Source organism: Podarcis tiliguerta (genome assembly GCF_965153285.1).
Source record: "Podarcis tiliguerta genome assembly, chromosome: 6".
NCBI classification, from domain to species: domain Eukaryota; kingdom Metazoa; phylum Chordata; class Lepidosauria; order Squamata; family Lacertidae; genus Podarcis; species Podarcis tiliguerta.
The window spans coordinates 74802862-74828546 of NC_139539.1; the positions used below are offsets into that span (position 1 = coordinate 74802862).

Genomic DNA, 25685 nt, shown 5'->3' on the forward strand with positions numbered 1-25685 from the left:
GCAGGAGGGATTCAGTTGCACACTGGAAATTTAGGTTTGCGCACTTGAAATGCTCTGGCGCAACAAATCAACTTCAAAAGAAGCAACACATTTCTTTTGCAGTTAGGAAAGTGACAGGGAAATATAGACTAAAAAAATGTGGGCTAACCAACCAATTACAGTCATACCTCGGAAGTCGAACAGAATCTGTTCCGGAAGCCCGTTTGACTTCCAAAACCGAGGCGCGGCTTCTGATTGGCTGCAGGAAACTCCTGCAGCCAATCGGAAGCCGCGGAACCAACATCAGGCGTTCGGGTTCCAAAGAACATTCGCAAACCAGAACACTCACTTCTGGGTTTGTGGCCTTCAGGAGTCAAAATGTTCGACTTGCAAGGCATTCGGGATCCAAGGTACGACTGTAATGGGAAAGGGCAAGCAAATCAAGATGAGTAGCCATGGTCATGTAAATACCACCCCGAAACAAATCAGAATGATTGCTCTATATAGACTGCACGCTATCTAACCTCTGTGCAAGCTTTATGCAAGAAAATCTGGATGGATGCTCAAGAAAGTCATCTGGAGAAGCTTGGAAGCACCTCTTTCCGGTTTATGTCAAGGTAACAGGCTATTAAAAGGCAATCATGGATATCAACACCTTTGAATATAGGTGTTGCCTCACTTACATGGGGTTATATTGCCCACCCCATAAATGAAATTGCGTAAAGTGGGGAGCACCCTCTGAAAAGCCTCTGAACACCCCTTTCCCCCTGCTCACTCTTTGTGCCTCTCTACAGTTCCTCTTGCGCCGCTACTTACCTCGGGGGAAAACTGCTCTTAAGTGCTCAATCGGAGCAAACGGCAATTCAGGTTTCCTATGGATTGCCATTTGTTCCAATTTATCACTAAAGAGTGGGTTTTCCCTGGGAATGGAGCAGGACAACGGGAGAACCACTTACCCCTGTGCCTAGAAAGTGTGAATCAAGCAGAATATATCTGAATATTTGCCTGTCCTACCCTCCATGCACCCTTAAAAAGCACCCAGAGATCCCGAGTCTCCAAATACTTTATTTGAGTGCCATGGTTTTTGAAATTGCTCTGAGATTAAGTTGGCAATTAGGCTGGAACGGCAATGCAGTAGAATGAAACGTATTAATTGCAAAATTTAGTATTATCACTGCAATATTGCAACACAAGACAGGGTTCTCCCAAGCCTTGAAGAATCTCTGCCTCTGTGCGAAAAAAGGCAAACATTTTTAAAGGATAATATTCTTTTGAGCTATAGGGAATCTGACAACGGGGCAACATATCTCTGTGCCCTCACTATGGCCAAAAGACTGATACTGCTGTGCTGGGACAATAAATGTACAGCTCCATTTATTCAATGGACTCAAGGCCTGACTGCAGTTTCCACATAGAAGCGGATTGCTTATAGATGGAGACTTTTCATGACCAAGTATAATGAAGTTTGGAACTCATTTCTATAAAATACAATAGGTTGAGGGGGGAGGGGGGAAATGAGAGTTATATAAGTGCATTAGAAATAATAAAACATCGATTTTGATAGTATCAATATTAAAGGTAAAGGGGTAAAGGGACCCCTGACTATTAGGTCCAGTCGTGGCCGACTCTGGGGTTGCGGCGCTCATCTTGCTTTATTGGCCGAGGGAGCCGGCGTACAGCTTCCTGGTCATGTGGCCAGCATGACTGGGTCATGTGGCCAGCATGACTGGCGAACCAGAGCAGCGCATGGAAACGCCGTTTACCTTCCCGCTGGTGTGGTACCTATTTATCTACTTGCACTTTGATGTGCTTTCGAACTGCTAGGTTGGCAGGAGCTGGGACCGAGCAACGGGAGCTCACCCCGTCGTGGGGATTCGAACCACTGACCTTCTGATCAGCAAGTCCTAGGCTCTGTGGTTTAACCCACAGCGCCACGTGCTTCCCTAATATCAATATTAGGTAAATATATATGGAATTCTAACTGTTATGGTGATATATTGTGCCCTAAAAACAAATAAAAAATAAATACGAAAACAATATATTAAAAAGCATTTTGACGACTGAAGTATATCCTATAATGGCTTTGCCTAATCACAAAGCTGGACCCTCCCAAATCCTTCCGACGGAAAGCATGGGAGTACAGCCTTGTACCCAGCGCATTAATTCTACCTTTTAGATCTGCTGCAGCAGCACAAACAATGACATGTGTTCAGTACTAGCTCACATCGTGCCCCCTTGGAGGCTTAACTTAGCAGCCTACCCACTGTCAGCTGTCATCAGCCTCTGCATTCTGGGGAGAGAGAGAGCAACGTTCAAGCGGGCTGGAAAATTCCATATTAGGAAAGATGAAACCTGCTTTTGTTCATAGGTAGAGCTGGTAAATCTGTACCTGTATAAATAGTTCTCCCGCGTTATTCAAGGAGATTGTTCACTGAGTCATAGGATGGAAGGGGTCAGACGGCCATCCCATCTTGGCTCAGCGCCGGGGAAAATGTTCTGTAGAAACCTGCATCAACGTATTCCATTAGCAGTAGGTAAAGGGATGCGGGTGGTGCTGTGGTCTAAACCACTGAGCCTCTTGAGCTTGCTGATCAGAAGGTCGGCGGTTCAAATCCCTGCGACGGGGTGAGCTCTCGTTGCTCTGTCCCAGCTCCTGCCAACCTAGCAGTTCGAAAGCATACCAGTGCAAGTAGATAAATAGGTACTGCTGTGGTGGGAAGGTAAACTGTGTTTCCATGCACTCTGGTTTCTGTCACGGTGTTCTGTTGCGCCAGAAGCGATTCAGTCATGCTGGCCACATGACCTAGAAAGCTGTCTGTGGACAAACACTGGCTCCCTTGGCCTGAAAGCGAGATGAGCGCCACAACCCCAGAGTCGCCTTTGACTGGACTTAACCGTCCAGGGGTCCTTTACCTCTTTACCTTTATTAAGAGTAGGCAATGCTGTGCTCTCCAGATGTTGTTGGACTACAACTCTCATTATCTTTGGCCTCTGGCCATGCTGGCTTGGGGCTGGCAGGAGCTGGAGTCCAAGAACATCTGGAGAACATGGTAGCTACCACAACCAATGTAATGTAGACCAAGTTTGGTCAGCGTTCATAGACTCAGTCAGAAGCCACTCTGTTCTCCCTCTCCTGTGATCCAGGCACCAAGAGTGTATTGGCCACACAGCTCCATTCCTTCCAAGATCTCCACAAGAAAGCCAGCTAGCAGTAGGGGTCTCATCATTACTACGGCATATATTTGTGCAAGCCTGGGACAGTGCATGCAAACATGACTGTAACATTACAGCGGCCTTCCCCAACATGGTGGTTTCTCAATGGTTCGGACGCCCAACTCCCATCAGCCTTTGCCAGCATGGTCAGGAATAGTGAGTGCTGAAGTCTGGCAATGTTTAGGGTCAACAGCTTCAGGATATGGCAGTGCTTTAGTTTTCCTGCCCATTAAAAAACGGCTGCCGTTCCATAAAATGGCTGGAAGTAAATGACTGAATTCAGGGACATCAGGGATGAGGAAAGAGTCCATTTTGATTTTTCTGTTTCTCATTTTTTCAATCTTGATCTCAGTTCTCCACATTTCTTTTCTTTTTAGTCTTTTAAAAATATTATTTTCATTGGATTTTGTATGATTTTTACAAAGCTAAATATGAAAACATATTAGATAAAGGTAAAGGTACCCCTGCCCGTACGGGCCAGTCTTGACAGACTCTAGGGTTGTGCGCCCATCTCACTCAAAGAGGCCGGGGGCCAGCGCTGTCCGAAGACACTTCCGGGTCACGTGGCCAGCGTAACATCGCTGCTCTGGCGAGCCAGAGCTGCACACGGAAACGCCGTTTACCTTCCCGCTAGTAAGCGGTCCCTATTTATCTACTTGCACCCGGGAGTGCTTTCGAACTGCTAGGTTGGTTTGTGATTTTTTTTTTAAAAAGTCATCATGAAAATTCGCCCACGTTCTTAGAGGAATTTCTCCTAACACAAGTTTGTATGCAATTTTATTTACTATATATACCTTTTCCGGTAAGCCGTTTCCCTCTAATGTAATGATTTAGGAAGGAGATATGCCATTGTCATCAATATATGCATCTTTACGTACATTTCTCCATAATATATGCATTTTAGTACACATTATTTGCCTGGAAAACACCACTGGAGAATTCAGAGGAGTGCTTTGGTCCACTTATTGTACTGGGAAGTGCGAACGAGGGAAGCTTCAACTTTAAATGCAAATTAGACTGAACCCCCCACCCACCCAATTCCTAGGGTTGAGCCACTGCCCATGAGACTGGGAACCTTTACTTCCACTGATGGGGTCATAGGAGAGATTCTCCTAACCTAACCTATGAACAGAACCTCTATGTTCACGGTTGCCTTTTCCTCATGCCCTAAGGGCACCTGTCACACACACACAACCCCTTTCATGAGGTAGGTTAAGCTTGTAGGGGTTCATTCAACACTAGCCACCCACAGTCGACCCATTGAAATTAATGGGCATGACTCACTTCAGTTCGTTCATTCCAGTTGGGTCTATCCTAAGTAGAGTCAGATACAACCCAAAATGGCTACTTGCCCACGGGTTGCCCAGGGAGCTGTTTGGTTGGAGAATTGAGGACCTCACAGCAGCTGCCTTAACTCCCCCCTCTATGCTCTCTGCCGTCGTTTCTCATCATGGGGAGTTCTCAACCCTAAAAAAGGGAGATATTTGCCCTAGCTCACTTGCTTTGGATAATTACGAACTGAGGGGTAGATTACTTCTGCCTTGGGTGTGCCAAAAAAAAAAAAAAGTCCACTGTTCGTAAACCAAGCAGAAAGACAGCACCAGCGTACATTTAAAAAACATCCCCAAATAATCATGGGAACTGTAGTTTGCCTCTCACAGAACTACATAGCCCAGCATCCTTAAGAAACCACAGTTTCCAGGAGTCTTAATGCCCAAGATTCTCTAAAGAGTGAAGCCTTGTGTGCCTCTGGTGATAGGTTTCCAATGGCTCAGACGGAAAGTCTTTCCCCCTGTTTTCCGAAATACATCCTTTCCATCTTATCCGTGGCCACCGTGTGCTCTTTATCCATCGGCTAAGGCAATCTCTCCTTTACAAGCCAGTCTCCTCCGTTGGCAGTTTGTAAAAGCCAAGAAGGAATGCAAAACGTTCAGGCGAGACAGTGAAGACATGGAGAGGCCAAAAATTGAGGTATATAATCAGACCTTTTCATCCGCTTGACTGCACTGAGTTTTTTCTGAAAAACTCCACAAAGTGCGAAAGAGATTTGATACAAATATATACATTTTAAAGCTGACAAGTGTCTGTGCATTATTTTATTTTTTAAATGCCTCTCCGTAGGGAGTGGAGTTACTGTGCAGTTCAGTGAGTCATTTGGTGGGTGCTTCCAGATGGCTGCTTATTATGGGATTGCCGCTCTTCGTGCATGCAGCCTCAGTTGTATCCTCCTCCCCGCCCCCGGCCATACCCTGTTTAATCCAGACTTCCCATTTCTGGGGGGGAAATCTAATAAGGGCGCTTCCAACTGTTGCTATTTTCAGATGGGATTTCGTCCCGTCCAGGCAAATTCAGGTTGTACCATTAAAAATGGATATTGAGCAACTAAACCACTTGCTCTCCCAAAGGGAACTTTTTTTGCCATGAGGAAAGTGGCACCAGAAAGTTTGCCGTGACACTTGCCCAGCATGAGGTCACCTGACCTCACTGCAAACCAATCAGAACAGACAATAAATAGCTAGCATCGTCTAACCTCCCTGTGGACTTTGCGCAAATGAATCAACGTAAATGATGGCTAAGCAGGTTATCTGGAAGCAACCTCCGTAAAGGACAACATGTCCACCTGCTGACAATGGCCCACATGCGATACCTGAGTCCAGGGGTCAGCAACCTAAGGCCCATGGGTCACAAGCGGCCCATGGGGGTCGTTTAATCGGCCCATGGACCCCCGGAGCCCCCTCGGGGACCCGCGCTGCCCGCTTTGTCAGCTCCCGTGTGCCACACTAAACCGACGCAGAGCAGAGCGGGGACCGCCTTCCACAATGCTGGCTGGCTTCACATTGGCTGCAGGAAGCTCCTGCAGCCAATAGGAAGCTTTGCACGCCTCCTCCATGCAGGAAGTAGTGCTGGAAATAGCATTTGAGCGTGCATGCACACACATACACTCCAGCCGACTGCGGTGTCTGCGGGACCGAGAACCACAAAAACTTTGCTGACCCCTGCCTGAGTCCAAGGCTAATGTCTCCCAGCACCTTTTCACCTAAGAGCGTGCGAATTTAGGGGGGTGTCAGTGAAGCACTAAGCTGCCTAGACTTTCCACTTTGGTCCCCAGCTGTGATGGCTCCTGAGAGGGAAGAGACACCGTGGGCAGGGCAGTAGTGGCCGCTGCGGCAGCTACCGCCAGAGCCGGGTTTTCCCCTCCGGGTAGCACTAAGCGGGCACAGCGGCGGAACTCCTCGTTCTTCCACGTATAGAGCAGCGGGTTGAAGGCCGAGAGAGAGCAGAAGAGCAGCCAGCTGGCGATCTGCAGCCCCCGGGGCATGGGCCAGAAGAAAAAGCCCAGCAAGCTGACCCACACCAAAGGCTGCGTGGCCAGGAGGAACGCAAGGCAGAGGAGCAAGACAGAGATGCTGCTCAGGCGCCGGGCCCGGCGGGGAGCCGCCGGGGCTGCTGGGAAGGGGAGCTGCTGGAGCAGGTGGAAGTTGAGGACGCTGACGCGCTTGACGCTGCCCCTCACCCTCCTGACAATCCCCATGTAGCAGTGGAGCAGGAGGACTGTCTGGATGAGGACAGCCAGGGCTACCAGAAGGCCCACGTAGTTCGAGCTCTTGGTACTGGTGCCATTTTGAGACTCCTGCCGGCTGGGTTGCCACATCTGCAGTCCTGGGGGGACGGAGGCGAGGAGGAGGGCCAGCCCCCAGGACAAGCTGATCATCCAGGCCGTGTGCTTCCTCTGATAAACAGCCTGGTACGTGATGGGTGGCTTGGTGATGAGGACATAGCGGTTGAGGGCCACCAGCAGGTGGGAGAGCAGTGAGACCATGAGCCCAAGGCCCACCAGCCCAGCACGGAGCAAGCGGTACCCTTCCGACCGCACTGTCGGGGACCCAGAAGGGAGCAGTCCCTGCACCGCTTCTTGCGGCATCCAAAGGCCACAGACACTCAGGTCCGCAACGCAACCGTTGACAATGAAAGCGTTGCTGGTGGTGCGTAGCTTCCTGAAGGTGAAGACCAGGTAGATGACCATGATGTTGGATATGGTCCCGTAGATGGCTAGCAGCAAGTAGAAGAGAGACAAAGAGATCCTCGTCCCCAGGGAGTCTTCTTCGCAAAGCAGCTGTTGCAAGGATCTAGAGCTCCAGGAGGAGGAGGAGGAGGAAGAAGAGGAGAAGGAGATATTGGGCATTGTGTGGCACACAAATGAGGCTCTCCAGACCAACCTCAGCACTGCTCAGTTCTGGAGAAGGCTAAGCTGATCCAGGAAGAAATCCAGGAAAATCTCCTAGACCAGGCAGAACACAGCAGGAGCCAAAGCAGATCGTCAGAAAAGTACCAAACATACATGACGTCCCAGAATGTAGACGGCGATCTCCAAAACAGGCAAAGAGCAAGACTGGATCCCATGGAAAAACACCAACTTCTCAGATCGTGACAGGTCTCTAGAGTCAGTTGTTGGCAGAGGTGAAAGAAGGGATACGTGAGTCTTCTTCACCGTATTTCTACACAGAGGAGGCTGCAAGTATGCCAGATCACAAAAGAAGAAGCTTCCCGATGGATCCAAGGCTGGTGTTTGCAAGCCAGCCAGGCAGAAGGAAGGCGAAATCCAGAGCTTGCCTCCAAATCTCCATGACTGCAGCAAAGTTAGATTCTCCTGGTCGAGTGCAGGCAGCAACCAGTGCCCAAAGACAGGCAGGCGAGCGAGGAAGCAAGCAAGCAGAAAAAAAGAAGCCTCAGCTGTGGAAATACCAGGAGTCCCAGCAGCCTCTGGGCAATGGCCTCAAGAGCGGCAGCAGCTCATCCGAAGACCTGGAGCATCTTCTCTCGCTTTACAGCATGCACACTGTATTATCAGCCTGGGGAAATTCGGCGCTTCTCATCTTTATGAATTATTCAGCAGGTTTCAGGCTTGCGAGAGCAGGAGAGAGGGAGAGGGAGGGGAGGGGAGGGGGGAAAGAAAAAGAAAGAGCCCAGCTTGCACTGAAAAGCCTGCAATTACAGAGACAGATCTCTCTCCCCCTGCCTCCATCGCCACCCACTGGAGTTCTCAAATCACACCCCTCTGGTCTCTTCCTAGACCTCTCCCATAGCACCGATTTCCAGGAAGGAGAAGAAATTCCTTTGCTCACATTTACTTCCATTTCCTCCGACTCCCCTCCGTGAGGATGTGGTTGGTTTATTTCCTCCTTTTTCCTTTTTTTTTAAAAAAATAAAATTTAAAAAAATCTATTTTTAGATCAAATCTTTAGTTGCAACATGGGGAGGAAAAAACCACGCTCTTGCTTAAAACATTCTGCTCCTTGGCAACAGAGTCTTCATCATATTACTGTGCCGATTCTCTAGTGTATTTTTGCCATAGGGTTCCCCCACCTCCGGAAACCTGTCCTTGCGAACGCAAAGCGTCGTGGCAACGGAGTCGAGAAAGGTACAAAATAGGAGGGATGCAGTACATGGCTTTTCCTAAGAGAGGGAGGGGGCAGGTGCTGTCCTTATATTGAAAGCTGTCAATTAACAATCACGAAGTGATCTCCTTGCCTGAAAATGCCCAAGGTGAGTGCACCAAAATGCCCCAATCCAACAAGGTGGAAATTGCTCATGGGGTTGGTCAGGGGGGTGGGGGATGGGCAGCTGCTCCCCCTAAATCAAGTAAGTAAATAAATAAAACATTTAACCAAAAGTAGGAATGATCAGAATATTTGAAAGCGCTCATGGAGGTCACTTGGATGATGTCCTGGCGCGTTCGAGAGACGCAACCGACATAGCGATAGGCGTGGCTTCCGCAAACCGACCAATCACATCGCAGGTAGCTCAGCTTCTGGAAGCTTCTCATAGTTCCTGGCCTTCACTCCTGAGAGTGCGTCCCTGCAAGGCCTGTCTAGAAACAGGCTATTTATACTGCGGAAAGCCCTCAGGCCTCAGTCAACGATGTTATTATTTTTATTTTTATTTAATTTCCTAGTTTTGAAATCACAGAAGATTTTGACAGATTTTTTCCCCGAGAGCTTGAGGTCAACAGAAAGTCATTTAAAACAACTGTTGGGGAGACGTTTTGTTCCGAATCTGCTAGACGGAGCCAGACGGAGGATTATGGCAAGCGGGTGTCCAGCCCCCCCCCCCAAATAAATCCTGCTACTCCCAAGAAGTTGTCTACTAGGCGTGTAGCTGATGTGAATTCCAGACACCTTATACTTTCTGGGTGTGTGTTTCAATGCACCTGGGGAGGTACATACCTATTCAGAGACTGTACGGAGGACAAAAAGGCGACTCGGGTCACATTTCAAAGCCAAATCAACCCAATCCACAGTTTCTGAAATGCAGGCACCCCCCACTTACTCGCAGTCGACTCGTGCGCAACCCCGCATGCATGCGTCGACAGGAAATAATTAAATAGAACCGTACCAGGAAGTGGAAGGAGAGCTCTGGAGATCTCCTCAGAGCCTGGAGATGTCAGTGTGGGTGGAGGAAGCCCCAAAGAGACCTGAGGAACAGTGGAGCTTTGTTTAGGCTGCTCAGCTCCCCCTCTAGCAGCCGGCACTCGGGATAGCGCAGCAGTAGCTGCACAGATGCTTTTCTGCACATCGCCCAGCCTCCAGCTGGCCCCAGAGGTTCGACTCTAGTTGGAGAGGGAGTTGTGTGGAGAGAGAGCTGGACAGCAGGAAGAAATGGGTGTTTTGAGGCTTTTAAGGAGTTTTTTAGAGGGTGCTTCCCACTTTCTGCAAGTTCACTTATGTGTACAGGCTCTCAGAATGTAAATGGGGGGGGGGAGGAGGGAACGCCTGTAATACAAAAACTGAAGCACAGCCATCTGCATTCATCCAAAAATAGTAATAAATGATGCAGTTCTCCAACCAAGTACGGTTTACAAAAATGCATATGTGTAAGGTAAAAAAATACCCACAAATATGAATATATCGGAGAAAATAACATTCAAAAATGCGTTCTTTTAGGAGGAATTGCTTGCAAAAATCTGGACCCTGTAAGTCAAAGCTGCATGCAAAAATGTGCTTATTGGGATGAATCGACAATAACATGCGGAAGAATTTTCATGAAGATTGCAAATTGCTGCAGAAATGTGGAGAACTGGATTTATGATTTGAGAAGAATCGGGAACAGAGAGGGCTGAAATTGCTCTGTCCCTAATTCAGAGTTACCAACACTGATTTACAACTGAATTAAAACCAAATCCTCTCTTCCCGTTCTTTCTTTCTTTCTTTCTTTCTTTCTTTCTTTCCTTCCTTCTTTCTTTCTTTTGGGTGGGGGGAGGCACAAATCATAATGCTGGTTCTTCATTGTGATGCTCCCATTGTGGAAGGCCCTTCCAAGGGAGGCGCATCTATAGCCACCTGCTGCTCTTTTGCTCCCAGGCAAAGAATACCGTATTTTTTGCTCTATAAGACTCACTTTTTCCCTTCTAAAGAGTAAGGGGAGATGTGTGTGCGTCTTATGGAGCGAATGCAGGCTGTGCAGCTCTCACAGAAGCCAGAGCAGCAAGAGGGATTGCTGCTTTCACTGCGCAGCGATCCCTCTTGCTGTTCTGGCTTCTGAGATTCAGAATATTTTTTTTCTTGTTTTCCTCCTCCAAAAACTAGGTGTGTCTTGTGGTCTGGTGCGTCTTATAGAGCGAAAAATACGGTATGTATCCATTTGACCAGACAGAACGTGAACCCACTGGTAAAGTTTGGTCAACTCTGATTTTTTTAAAATGCTGCTGTTCTGTTTTGTGCATATTTTACTGAGATTTGCTATTGCTCTTTTTTTCCTTTTGCTATTCCCTTGTATGCCACTGTCATAAATAAACAAAATTATTTATTAAACTTAAAAAGACTGAACAGCTAATACAAACTTGCATCAATGGAAGGACAGCATTCTGAAAGTAAATTATTCAATAAATTAACAATAAATTAACTGTTCTTAACCTGAAGCACCACTTTAGCTAATGGGGCCTCCTGCTGCCACTGCGCTGCCGGAGCACGATTTCTGTTCTCATCCTGAAGCAAAGTTCTTAACCTGAAGCACTATTTCTGGGTTAGCGGAGTCTGTAACCTGAAGCGTATGTAACCTGAAGTGTATGTAACCTGAGGTACCACTGTACAGCGTAAAAACACTGTCATGTCACTCCAGCACATACTGCAGTTGTATGTACAGCCTCACATAGCTTAGCAGATTCAAGCGGAAATCACACCAAACAAGGGAGCAACCCAGCGCCAGAGACCACAAGCTGTAGTTTCTCCTGCTTCTTGCTGGATATGCCACAAGGAATTTGTGGTCCCTCTGTGTGCCATTTATGGCACCTATGCTGTCAGCTGGCCACATAGGGGAGAACTGCTAAACCCAGAGATTGAAACGCCTAAATCTAGACGGTCCAACATGCAGCTCCACCCCCCGAGGCCTTTTGGGGCAGCTCTCTGCAGCATTTGAGACTGCCCCCAAACCCTCATGCTACCTTCCTCCTGGGAAGGCTTGGACAGGGTCTGAGAGTCTTCTGGCCTCCTTCCTCAAGACTGGATGAATTTGTTCCGAAAAGGTAAACCGAGAAGGATTGGCTGTTCATGAAACGACTTGCAGTAAAACATCTATGGAAGGCTCGACATTACAGAGACCTCTTTTCAGAAAAAATCCATCCTTTTATTAGATGCATGAATAGCGCTAAACTGCAAGAAAATATCAGGCGAGAAATCATTTCAGTGGTATAAAATGTTTTACAGGGAAAGAAAAAATGGGATTTAATTTTCACTAGAAAATGTAAAGCAGATGCTTTTAGGGGAATATCTACACCCACACCCACACAGCTCAGTGTGTTGAGAAAGCAAAAAGGACCGAGTAGAAGCAGTAAAGAGGCTTCAAGCTGCTCTCTGGGTACCCACATCATCAGGGTAAGGTAAGCCATAATATGGCTTGCCATATACTGTCATGCGAACCGGGATGCTATGAGCAGACTGAAATGGCAAGGCATTGTTTGGGAATTCCATATAAACGTGCATATACACTACAAAATTTTGCTTTTGTTCTGATTGATGTCTGTTCCGCTTCAGCGGTAAAAAGTGGAAGTGGAAATGTGTGGGAACTTCTAAAATATCTTTATTAATTTCAGGCCAGATAGCTACTCCCCAGGCCTTGCTTATACAGTGGTACCTCGGGTTAAGTACTTAATTCGTTCCGAAGGTCTGTTCTTAACCTGAAACTGTTCTTAACCTGAGGTACCACTTTAGCTAATAGGGCCTCCCGCTGCCGCTGCACCGCTGGAGCACGATTTCTGTTCTCATCCTGAAGCAAAGTTCTTAACCTGAGGTACTATTTCTGGGTTAGCGGAGTCTGTAACCTGAAGCGTCTGTAACCCGAGGTACCACTGTACAGTGGCACCTCAGGTTAAGTACTTAATTCGTTCCTGAGGTCTGCACTTAACCTGAAGCACCACTTTAGCTAATGGAGCCTCCTGCTGCCACTGCACCGCTGGAGCACGATTTCTGTTCTCATCCTGAAGCAGAGTTCTTAACCTGAAGCACTATTTCTGGGTTAGCGGAGTCGGCAACCTGACGCGTATGTAACCTGAGGTACCACTGTACAGGTTTTTCTTATTCTCTATGAAGAAACACTCTCCACTTGCTCATGGCTAGCCTCCTGGAAGGTCTGCTGAATACCTTCCAGCTAACAGAGCAAGGGGACACCTTTGTACGTGATGCTGACATGTTTTTTTAGCACAGCAAGATTGAGAGGATGGTTTAAAACAAAGGCAAATGCCTTAGGAGAGATGTTGACCACGGTTGGGAAGAAATAAAAGGTAAAGGTACCCCTGCCCGTACAGGCCAGTCTTGACAGACTCTAGGGTTGTGCGCCCATCTCACTCAAAGAGGCCGGGGGCCAGCGCTGTCCGAAGACACTTCCGGGTCACGTGGCCAGCGTGACATCGCTGCTCTGGCGAGCCAGAGCCGCACACGGAAACGCCGTTTACCTTCCCGCTAGTAAGCGGTCCCTATTTATCTACTTGCACCTGGGAGTGCTTTCGAACTGCTAGGTTGGCAGGCGCTGGGACCGAACAACGGGAGCGCACCCCGCCGTGGGGATTCGAACCACCGACCTTTCGATCGGCAAGCCCTAGGCGCTGAGGCTTTTACCCACAGCGCCACCCGCGTCCCTTGGGAAGAAATAAGCTGGCCTCAATTGCAAGACCAGGAACAGGAAGACTGCGAGGGGTCCCTAAGACAAGTTTGCCACCAGAAGAAGAAAGACCAGCATTCAGGAAATGAGCAGCGAGAGGAGTGGGTAGCTGCAAGAGAGAAAGAATCCACATTGACAGCTATTGTGAAGGAAGGCTTGAATTTGAGGGAAGGAGGTTTTAGATTCTAGGGGATCCTCAAAATACATTTCACAAAACTGAAGTATTGGGTGCACCAGCACCTGATTAAAACAAAGAAATTAAGTTGTGCATAATTTTTACTTTTATTATCTATTAGCGTTTATTATTTCTACATTGCAAAAATAGTACATCTTTCTAGTAACATAAGCTAGTAACAAAATACATGTCAAACTTTATAGAGGTAGAATTACCTTAGAATCTGCCTATCGCTTACTCATATACAGTACATTTTATGTACATATGATAAAAAAATATTGAATTCAGTGATTAAACCAGCTTCAGTCAAGAAGAATTTATCCATCATAATTAGGACTATTTCCCTTCAAAATAATGATTTATTTTTTTAAAAAAACTCATCAGTAATTATCTCTCCTTGATAGGACCAAAAAATACATTCCTGGGGCGGTGGCCTGGTTTAGACAACCGTATCTTGGTTTAAATAAGAGAACTGGAAAACTATAGTTACCAGGTTTGCAACAAGCCGGGAAATTAAATCAACTTCAAACCTTGATTTAATATCCCAATTTCTTCTGAAACTATTGCTCATAAATTTTCTGGTTTGGCTGAAATAGGAAATTATGGTTAGAGGTTTCTGGGTTTGATTGTTTGCCCTGTGAAGAGATGAGCGATGGGGCTGCATATGAATGCAAAAGTTTTGTTCTTATCTTGGCCAATTAGGCTGAGATGTGATTGTTTCAACATGACCAAGGAGTGCAGAGGTTTCTTCTTCACATAATATGAATTGTAAGTGAAATGAACGTTACCATTTCACTTTCACAATTACTGCACTCTGAGCGACACTGACAATACTGCAGTTATTTCAGAACTCATTTTGAAGGGTTATGGTGAAGACCTACAAGAGCATTGTTTGAAAAAGTTTCGTGGTTAAATTGAACTGGGAAAGAGACATGAGCGAAAAGCAACAGCAGTAGGACAGCATGACTGAACATGGAAGGAGTAAAACACAAAGAGGGGGCATAGTTTTAACAGTGAATCTGCAATCCATAGTGAAAACGTGCAACTCCTGCCTCCATGTCTAAATATGCAGCGACAAAATCTTTGCAACTATTACAAATTCAGACAGTACGTGTCTTCTGTGCTATGCACAACCACTTTGCTCACTATACATAGATGGGTATTTCATCCTGACTTTGCATTCTGATACGGCACAGTTTCTAGAACTGAATTATACAGAAAAGGAAAATGCAGAAAGGCAAGGCTCTAAAGAACAGAACGTCTTTGCAGAACAAATTACTGGGCTGAAAATGTTAACAAGGTAACATACTAATTATTTATTTAAAAATTACTTTCCCTTTCCATGGAAAAGACACTTAATTAAGGATGCTAGAACAGGCCTGCTTCATAGGCATTCTATATCCCTTTGAAAAAATGTCCATTTCAAACATTAGCATTTTCAAAGCCAAAGCAATGAGGCTGATATTAACTTTCTTCCCACTATTAAAAATTATTTGTAATACTGTAGCCACAGTGCATGAAAATAAAATCAGCAAGCAGCTCTGTTCTCAACGGCCAGGTTCAAGAGATATGAACAGGAGGCTTCCAAATAGGCACATAGATTTTTTTGTTCCCCTCTTCTGACACCTTGTTGCATGCTGCAGAAGTTGAAGGGCCCTCTGAGATGCAGCAACCCCCAAGGCTGAGGTGGGAGGGGGGGCAGGCTGCCCCTTAGCAGCAAACCCATTCCCCTCCAGGTGTACACAGCAGTGGTTTTCACCCATTGCTTCCTCTGGGTGCTGGCTAATGTTTGAAATGTAAAACAAGACATTTAAAAATACACACAGTTTTGGAGGGATTAAAAAAGTGAAGCTTAAATCAAAATATAGCCTATGTTTACACAATTTATAGATATTTATATACACACAAAATATTTTACTCAATATATATTTATATATATTTATATATATATATACTTATATACACACATTATAATAACACTGTTATCGAGAACCATAATTACAAATATATTGCTAAAATCCATTAGAAATATTCTCCATTTTAAAATCTTGCATCTATACACAAAATTGTACTAGTCGTAAGTTTTAACTTCAGTGCGTTCGTAGTAGTCACTAACTGAAGTCTCTAGGTAATTCAGAGATTTTGGTGTCTTTAGCTCTAATCGTGTGTGAAGAGGTCTCGTTCCCCTTGGGCTGGTTGTTTTCCCCTCAACATTGCTCTTCTTGAAGAGAACCGAATTTTAAGAATTGTCCAGCTTTCACCGAAGCAACAAGGCTTTAGTACTGAACATATTCAGACTGAAGGGACTGTGCAGGCGAGAAACAAAAACTAGTGTTAAGATTCAGTTAAGAGACACAGTGAGGTTCAATTAACAATCAACTTTTCCATATCAAACAAGCTTGTCATTATGATTATTTTTGTTCTAAAAACAAAACAAAAACACTGACTAGAGAGATCTGGGGCATGGCCAGGAAGCAAAGTTCTCACACTATGAGAAATCCAGTACAAATAGACATCTGGAGGAGTAAAAGGGAAATGGTAAAATCAGGTTTCCCAAATGTCTGCTAGCTGCGGCACGCCCCTATTTAAAATGGGAGGCACGCTCAGGCCTTTACAACCAGGCAAGTTTACATTTAGAGCCGTGCTTCCCAAACTTAGGTCTCCACCTGTTTTTGGACTACAAATCAGATCATCCTAGTTAGCTGGACCAGTGGTCAGGGATGATGGGAATTGTAGTTCAGTATCCAAGTTTGGGAAACACCAATTTGGAGTGTGAAAGAGGAAGAATTACCCGCCCTCAGAGGAATCTACTTCCTGGTGTTTCTCTGCAAGAGTCTCTGATCTGGCCTTTCCTCCTTTATATCAGGAAGGAGGCGACCCCAGTAGAGAGACTCATGCAGACACACAAGGGACATTCTTCCTTGAGGACGCTAATTTTGATGTGGTTTTGTATCAGCTGCAGCCATGCAGAGACAGCAAAAATTAACAGTAAGATTGGGCTGGAAAAGCACTTCAGCTAATAGGATCTTTATAAATAAGGACTCTTTTTCCTGTAATGTATAGCGTGTCCCACAAAAGCCAACGGAACTACTATAGCAAACTTCTTTTGTGTTAGGGTAATTAAAGATGAATGTTAAATTATGAGGAATAGAAATGTGTTGTTTTTCTTTCTTTTTGGCAGCTGACGAATCTTCAGAGACCCACTTAGTTCCACAGTTCTCCACGTTTTCATTGTTGCTACCAATTAAGAATTCTCGCTGCCTTTTGCATTAAGTGCTTTAAAACAAAAGGCGCAGTCATAATCACCTCTAAAATTCATCTCCGTAAAGAAAGTGGCAAGAGGAAATTGCAGTAATTTGTAGTTTAATCGCATTCACTTTAGCTTCAACAATGAAAGAACGCCCTTCAGGTTTTAACTTTGTTCAGGAAGTGAGTGTAGCACGGCTAACTTGCGTTGAAATAGCAGCACACTTTAAAGCACAATGAAACATTTTAGCTATACATTTTTGAGAAGGGGAAGGGACAGTAAGAAGTACAAATGAGAACCAATAGTACTGCAAGCAGCAAAGATGGATGGGAGAGAAAGTTAGCAGAGTTAAGAGCAAGCCATAAAATTGCATTCCGTAGTTAGTGTATATCGCATGCCGGTATTTGTATTAACAAAGCCCTGTGAACTCTGAGAAGAGAAAGCGGATTTCAAAGGGCGGCTTTTGAAACCCTGCTCATCCCTGCAACTGGCACAGGTATTATCCACGACACTGCTCATCGTTCGTCCCAAACCTAAGCTCACTTACCTGGCAGTAAGCTCCAGTGAAGTCAATGGGACTTACCTCCAGGTAAATAGGTTAGAAGAAACCCTTCCGGCCACATGCCAGCTAAGACAGATAACACCGAAAAGACCTCATTCAATGGCAGGAGTAACTTTACTAAGGCATCTAAGCAGGGAGAAAGCTGTACGCAAGCCTCCGCAGGTTTATAATGGTCCAAAGGTCAGTGTAATAAAGTGTCAACTATTAGAACCGTCAACTATCAATGCTCACAATCCTGCGGCTCTACTGCTTCCCCCATCATTGTGTTTACTCGTTCGAATAAAATTTCTGGATTAAGTTAAAAACAAAAACCCTTACACAGTAGCATATGCTCCATGTTATCAGAACAAGCCCAGATTCTTCTCTCCATTTGGTATGTACCTATATAAAGAGACATGCTCCCCATCGTTCAGTAGTAATCAAAGCCGCTGATGGAAAGCCGTATCTGTGTTCATGGAAATGGCTGCTGGCAGGCTGCGTGCTGTACCCATGTAAATAACCACGTGAAGAAAATGTGCAGAAACTGAATGTTTGAACCAGCCTTGACTTGTGCTGCGTATTCACAACGCTGGAGCCAGTCTCTACCCATTTGACAGAAGAAAAAGCAAACAGAGCAATACACCCAACGTGTAAATTTCTGAATACGGCACAAGCAACGAAGAATTAAAATGTCAAAGTTTTGCTTTGTGGTTTCCGTATTGGGGAAGATTTTTCTATTTTGGAACTCAAAATGCCCATCTTGCCTTCCTTATCTTCTTTGTAGCAATAATAATAATAATAAACTTTCTACAGTGGAGCCTCAGGTTACATTGCCTCCGGCTTATGTCACCCTTGGCTTGAGACCGGCGCAAACCCGGAAGTACCGGAACGGGTTACTTCCAGGTTCGCGCCGTTTGCACATGTGCAGAAGCGCTAAATCACGCACATGCGCAGACATGACGCTTTGGGTTGCCTTGTTTTCGGGCTGTGGTGGGGCCTCCGGAACGGATCCCTGCCATAACCCAAGGTTCCACTGTATATGCTTTTGAGATTTTTCAGAGACTTTCATAAGGATGAGCTAAGCCAGCTTTTACTCAGATGAAGGGAGCAAAAAAGGTTACAGACCCCAGGAGGACTCAATTTTTGGCAGTGTATTTGTTGCATCTACACTTTCCCTCCAAATAACTTTGCTATTTCCAAGTTTAAGTGACGTTGATTAGAAGTATAGCAAGGCACTTATGATTAAGATCAATGTTTTGACACAGTACATTTGTTTTTTACTTTCTTGCCAACATGTGCAGGCCCTAAACTGCTTCTCTAATGTTGTATTTTCCTAAAGTGTGTGCCATTCTGCTATCATGCTATCAAGCAGGCTGCTATGTACAGACAGAACTAACTTAATCTTATGTATGCAGATCCCCCAATATGAAATGTAATCTACCTATTATAGCCCGCTGTGCAACCAGAGGTAAGGGCTATTAAGATACATTGCTGGCTATATAATCAATTTGCATTAAACAAGAGATGTTTCTGAGCAAGATAAATAAAAGCCAAGAGCTGTCATTAAATATTTCAAATGCAGTATGTATGGCCTACAGCCCAATTCAGTATCAAATGCAGTATGTATGGCCTACAGCCCAATTCAATATTAAATGCATTCAGTATGGCCTGCAGCCCAATTCAAACCTATCTCTTTCCCCTCCCCATCCAATTCTTAACTTTCTTTTGTCTCAATCTGCACTTAGTGGCAGACAGTGAGTGAAGGATGAATGTACCTAACAGGGCTACCATGATTTTGAGTAGCCACAACTGTATTGTTTTTCAGTAACATGGCAGCTATAGAGACCCTCCCAGATCTCCTTGCGCACCATTATTCATGGGAATCATACTGTAAGTAAACTGTGACAAATTAGTTGTCTGATCCATTCTTGTTTGTTAAGAATCACTGACAATGCATATATCAGCTTCATCCTTTGCACAAAAGGATGCAATATATATATATATATATATATATATGCAGGTTTTGGTGTCCTCGGGTGTCTTCCCGTGTAAAAGTTGGGGTGTCTAGGCGACGTTTCGACGAGGTCTCACTCGTCATCTTCAGGCTGGTGCTTTCGGCTTCTTGTTACTGGAACAGAGCAGGATCTCAGTGTTTGAGTTCCTATAAATACTGTTGAGGAGGTGTGGTGTATAGCCTCCAATGTTCTGGGCAGAGAGGAGGTTCCCAGGCTAGTGTGCCTTTTCTTCTTTTGTTCCTTAATTACTTGAGGGATATCTTGAGTGATTTCTTGAGTGATTTCCTGAATCCCACTTAGGTGGGTCATTAGGTGTGGATTAGTTGCTAAAGCCTTCGTGTCTTGAACTCTTGAACTTTGTGAAGAGTTTTTCTGAGAAGATGGCTGTACTGCACTTGGTTGTGCTCTGGCTTGGCTTCGTGTATAGGGGCGGGCTGTGGTTTTGTGGCCTGTGCCAGCCAGATCTGTGTAGGGATTGCAGGGGGGTGCAGCATCCGGAGGTGCCACCCTGGTTTGGCTACTGGATGGTGTCTGTAATTTATCTGTGGAGAGGGTCTGGGTTTGGGTCTGGTGTGGTTGATTGGTGATGGCGTTCTGTGTGCCTCTGGATCTGGTGTCAGATTTTGTGGGGAGGGCTAATTTCCAGATGTCTGGCAAGCGGGATGTGTCGTCACGCTTGTTCATGTTGTGAGGGTGTTTCTCTATCTCGATGGCTTCCATGATTATTCTCTTGTGGTGATGTTCCATGTTAAAGAGCAATTTGGAATCTGCAAAATTAATTTCGTGTCCTGTTTCTTTCATGTGTTGGAAAAGAGAGGAAGTTTTTTCTTCTTTTTTGACGGCATTCTTGTGTTCTGCGATACGTGCATTTATTCGTCTGTTTGTTTGTCCAATGTACGTGGCTGGGCAGACTTTGCAGGGTATTTCATAGACCCCTTGGTTTTCCAACTGAATTTTATCCTTGGGGTTTCTGAGGATATTGGCTATTTTTTGGTTGGTGCAAAAGGCTGTTTTGATATTGTGTTTATGGAGGATTTTGCTAATTTTATCTGTAGTGCCCTTGATATAAGGAAGGAGGGCTATGCCATTGTTTTCTTCTGTGTCTTGGTTTTTGGGGGGTGTTTCTTTTTGGATTAGCTTCGTAACCCTGTTTTGCTGGTATCCATTGGCAATTAACACATTTGAGAGATTCTGTAACTCAGTTGTCAAGTGGTCTTCGTCAGCCAGGCGTTTGGTTCTGGAGATGAGAGTCTTGGCTACGGAGTTTATTTGTGCAGGGTGGTGGTGTGATTGTGCATGTAAGTAGCGGTTGGTGTGTGTTTTTTTCCGGTAGATAGTGTGTCCTAGGGAGCCATCAGGTTTTTTGTAGATTAGGACGTCAAGGAAGGGAAGTTGGTTGTTGGCTTCTATTTCCATAGTGAATTGTATTTTGGGGTGTAGGCTGTTGAGATGTGTGAGGAAGCTATCCAGTTTTTCCTTCCCGTGTGGCCAAATTACAAAGGTGTCGTCAACATATCTGAGCCAAAGTTTGGGTTTGTGTTCTGACTTGTCTAAAGCATTGGTTTCAAAGTGTTCCATGTACAGGTTAGCGATGACCGGTGAGAGGGGTGATCCCATAGGTGCTCCTTCTATCTGTTTGTATCTTTGTCCATTGTGGATGAAGTACGTGTTGGTTAGGCAGTGGTTGGTCAGGTCCAAGATGTATTCGGGGGGATTGTATTTGTTTTGAATGGCTGTCAAGGCTTCATTAATGGGCTTTAGCAACTAATCCACACCTAATGACCCACCTAAGTGGGATTCAGGAAATCACTCAAGAAATCACTCAAGATATCCCTCAAGTAATTAAGGAACAAAAGAAGAAAAGGCACACTAGCCTGGGAACCTCCTCTCTGCCCAGAACATTGGAGGCTATACACCACACCTCCTCAACAGTATTTATAGGAACTCAAACACTGAGATCCTGCTCTGTTCCAGTAACAAGAAGCCGAAAGCACCAGCCTGAAGATGACGAGTGAGACCTCGTCGAAACGTCGCCTAGACACCCCAACTTTTACACGGGAAGACACCCGAGGACACCAAAACCTGCATTCCTGTACCCGTGAAAATCTACGAAAACATATATATATATATATATATATATATATATTCCCTTCCACCTTTCTACCAAACTCAAACATTCAGGAGATTTAGCACAAGCCTCTGCTACAGAATAATATTCCAAAATGTAATTTAGAACACCTGCAACTTAAGGTAGTATATGCCAAGAAAAAGGCACTGAGAAATGGTCTGCTTCAGCCATGGTGCCTTCCTTTTATAACACCTCAAAACTGCTGACATTTTAGGGTGTTTTATACAATGTTCTGACACAAGAAACTAAATTAAAAACAAATGCACTTTTTTATATTAAAAAAAAAAAAGGCAACTGCCACAGACACTTCTTGCAAATAAACTTCTGGGATTACAATATTATTTCCAAAGAGAAAAAAATTACAGGTTTTTTATCCCTAAGTGAAGCAAGACGCTGGATGCTCTCAAGAGCACCATCACAAATTTTCAGGAACAAATTAATATGAAGAAACCCAATTCTCAGTTCTGGGAAGCAGGTTTCCACACTAACCTCAAATGACCTTTATGACAGATAATTCATGCCAAAGCAGCTGAAGGTGCTGGTTTTGGCTTCAGATACTGCGGTATTCACTAATAGTCACAATAATTCTGCAGCCTGATCCTAGGCACTGCTGGGCTGGAGCATTAAACAGTATTCAAAGAAGTCAAGGGGGGAGTTAAAAGAAAGGGTTTTAAAAATAAAAATAAAAATTGCAGCACGTACAATTTGAGGTAGGTTATGGAATGTAAAAAAAACACATATTGGCTTTTCTTTCTGAAACTTTCAAAAATATAATGAAAGTATGTCAAATACTATACATTAATAGTATGTACCTAAGTTATCTGCACATTTCATTCACACATAGGAAAAAGGCACCATAAAGATGAAAAGTTTTAGAAGATATAAAAACAGGGAAGCTTGTTTTTAGGGCAAGTAAAAGACTTCCATTGTTTTAGTCCATTACATCGTTTTACAAATTGGGCTGATTCCTTTATAATGGTGAGAATGCTACGCCCTATTTAACTTTGTTTATGCTCTTTTAAATACATCTAATGACTCAGGAAGACCTCACACTGTCAGGTGAGGTTTCAGAGTTTTACTATGAATGATTTGAAATGGATAGATTAATGCAAGAATGATACACTCATGGAAGATGTTAGAGAGTTAAAAGAATCTGCTTTTTAGAGCAAATGTTGAAGAAGCAGAAGTAAAAAGCAGCTTATCGGTTTGGCTTAGAGGAAATGGCAAAGGTGAAAAGATCTGCATGTCCTAGGTAAGAAAAAAAGACCAGAAACAGAGATCTAGAATGGTTAGAAACCCTTTTGAGAGAGAGAGCTCAGGCTTAAGGGAGATTCTGTCGGGTTCCTGGGAGGGCTGCTTTGGCTGTGAACTTACAGGAATTGAGCGACTCAGGTATCTTGCTGGAGAAGCAGCGAGCCCCGTAAAGGATCTGTAGGTGCTGTACTCGTCTGTCAGGACGCTGGGAGAATTGGCATAGCTGTTGAGGTTGGTAGCGCTACTGCCGCTCCTGTTGTACATGTTGTTGTTCTGCTCATGGTAATTTCTGGCAGGCAGGTGCGCGCTGCCATTCAAGTGACTGCAGATTTGGTTTACAGAATAACCTGTCCTAGAGGACGATGATGTCAGTTTGCCCTCGGCATCATCTGAAGCGGCATACAGGTTCCCTAGAGAACTGGCTAGCCTGGAGTTTATGGAAATGCTGAACGGAAAACACATGCGGGGTAAAAAACACACACACACACACAAAATGTACATAACGTGATGGTTAATGCAAGGCACATTTATAAAAGGTACTAAGGGGGAGGAAACAACAAAAGAACCTTTGTCACAAAATTAAGTGATGGTGATACACAGCTTCATTCTCTCCCGTAAGGCAAGCGATGAAGCAACCATCCAAAAGGCCTGGAATTGTAAGTGAAGACCATCCCCAAAGCCATGCGTAAGAGATGACCATGGATATTTGGAATTTCCAGGCTTCTAGCTGACTCATTTGCCATTTATCTATTTCTTGGTTCTATAAACAGCTGAAAAGTGCTTCTGGGCGGGGGGGGGGGGGCGATGACGACTCTGCAGAAACCCCTGTATGTGGATATTTTAATACAGGGCCCTCTCAGTATCACAGCCACAGTTGCATTAGTACTCAAGGCCACTTGTTCAGACTATCAAACTAATTTACTACAATCAGGAGTCCAATCACAAAGACCAAGATGCAAATCTATGAAACTGAGATCCACCCCTCTCCAAAATAAACTTGATATTGCCCTTTCTTTATATCTCCCCACCCACAAAGGAATAGAGTAAGGCATACCTTTTAAAATTTGGGCTTGAGGAGGAATGAGAACTTCTGCTTATTCTCTTCGCTGCGGGTGATGTAGCAGCGGCCACTTTGGAGGACTTCAAAGGAGATACAGATCCCTGAGAGATAGTTGCCGTATTCAGTCTGAAAGAAGAAAAAGAAGAACAACAAAAGTATGTTTTAATCATTTAGACAGAAGCATCTTGCTTAAACTAACATTTTGAGAAACGCAAGCTTAATACTTAGGCTACCTATTGGTAGGACTGAAACGACTGGGGACGTCATCTGGGGATTTGGGATATAGTGACCCCAGTATATTGATAAGATGCAGACTATCTTCTCCCAGAGTTCCATCAAATCCCAGGAAGGCAGTGGAAACACCACTCTAGCCGTCTGAGGTTAGCGATGGTCAGCAAACAAACAAACTAGCCTGGTGAGATGGAAACACTGAAGACTGTTATATGGACCAATTCATGCAAAGTGCTGTGCCCTGAATACTCAGGTCTCCAGTCTGGATGTACTCTTAGATACTGTGCATTTTTGGATGTCTGGGTGGCAACAGTGACCAGAAATGAATTTCACCAGCTTTGTGTGACCGGCAAGCCATGACATCAAAAAGGTAAGAGTGGTAATGAGCTCTCCATGAGGCTGCCTTTAAGATGGCTTGGAAACTAAGATGAGTTTCACAGAATGAAGCTGCCAGGATGTTAATGTAGGCAGATTGTTGCTTCTTACCTACTATCTTCCTAGAGAAGTCTGGCTTGCTCTTGCTCTTTTCAGAGCCAGAAAAAGGAGTTACTTTTCTGGTGGGCATTTGATGCTACCCAGCCACCAGGTTTCAATTGTGTGGCGCTTGCTGTTATTCACCTGAGTTTCCGCTGTGCTTTCACATTTTTTTTAACGCTGTTTATTTTATTGTTTCAATTTTTTATGCAAAATTGTAATTTCCCCCGGTGCTTTTGTTGAATTGAAAAAAAAGGGGGGTATAAAATATTTCTATAAAGAAATAAAACAAAAATAAACTTTTTGGGATGAAGGGGCACACACAGAATTCATGTAGCATGCATCCATGGAAATTCAACCCCATCCCTAATTTTCAGGATGTTGGGTTTTTTCATTATCCAACTGTAAAGGAAACTGCTCACAGAGATAACCTGAATCATGAAGAGCCACCCAAGTGAATATATTACAATGTATGGAGCAGGCTTCAGAGCTGGGGTGGGAAACCTCTGGCATTCCAGATGTTGCTGCATTCCCAACTGCCAGCCCCAGCCAGCATGGCCAGGGATCAGGGATACTGTGGTACCTCGGGTTAAGAACTTAATTTGTTCTGGAGGTCTGTTCTTAACCTGAAACTGTTCTCTCCCCCCTCCCCCTTTATTGATTTCCCCAAAAAGTTTTTTTGACAAACAAACAAACATAAATCTCAACCGTATTTAAGCCAAACTTAATAACATTGTTAAGTGGCTTCCTTGTATCCCCCTGATTGGATTTCATTATATATCATTTTAACGGTTTTCCAAAACCAATATTCTTATAAAATTAACTTCATCACTTAACATCTTTCTTTCTTTACAATTCAACATTAACCATATTAATTCATCACATTAACCTGAAACTGTTCTTAACCAGAAGCACCACTTTAGCTAATGGGGGCCTCCTGCTGCCACTGTGCTGCCGCTGCACGAATTCTGTTCTCATCCTGAAGCAAAGTTCTTAACCCGAGGTAATATTTCTGGGTTAGCAGAGTCCGTAACCTGAAGTGTATGTAACCCGAGGTACCACTGTAATGGGAATTGTATTCCAGTAATAGGTGGAGGGCCACAGATTAGCGAACCCTGCTTTAGAGATTTGGTTTCAATTACCACATCACTGCAAAGACTCACATTCAGAAGTCCACACTTATCTGTGTGGAGGAATGCATTTAAAGCCATTAAGCAGA

The 25685-nt window shown here is 44.6% G+C and overlaps 2 protein-coding genes across 9 annotated transcripts in view; both read right to left on the reverse strand.

Annotated features, from left to right (window-relative positions):
• The window catches only part of CDC14A (cell division cycle 14A), a 98550-nt gene that overhangs the window by 20204 nt on the left and 52661 nt on the right, over nucleotides 1–25685 (reverse strand). For 4 of the 8 annotated variants that reach the window (XM_083445188.1, XM_083445190.1, XM_083445186.1 and 1 more), the window contains 2 exons: nucleotides 23756–23887; nucleotides 22822–23146 (listed from right to left, as the gene is read on the reverse strand). In XM_083445188.1, coding sequence (XP_083301314.1) covers nucleotides 22822–23146; nucleotides 23756–23887 — 457 coding nt within the window. Of the gene's footprint in view, nucleotides 1–13604; nucleotides 15823–22821; nucleotides 23147–23755; nucleotides 23888–25685 lie in introns of those variants that run through there. The other 4 variants (XM_083445191.1, XM_083445193.1, XM_083445187.1 and 1 more) reach the window with 3 other exon arrangements.
• On the reverse strand, nucleotides 3917–9057 carry GPR88 (G protein-coupled receptor 88). Its single transcript, XM_083446163.1, has one exon. The coding sequence runs from the start codon at nucleotides 7373–7375 to the stop codon at nucleotides 6257–6259; it is 1119 nt and encodes a 372-aa protein (XP_083302289.1). The 5' UTR covers nucleotides 7376–9057; the 3' UTR covers nucleotides 3917–6256.

Excerpts from the sequence above, each read along its gene's own strand:
- GPR88 (XM_083446163.1), bottom strand. The coding sequence starts at position 7,375 with ATGCCCAATATCTCCTTCTCCTCTTCTTCCTCCTCCTCCTCCTCCTGG.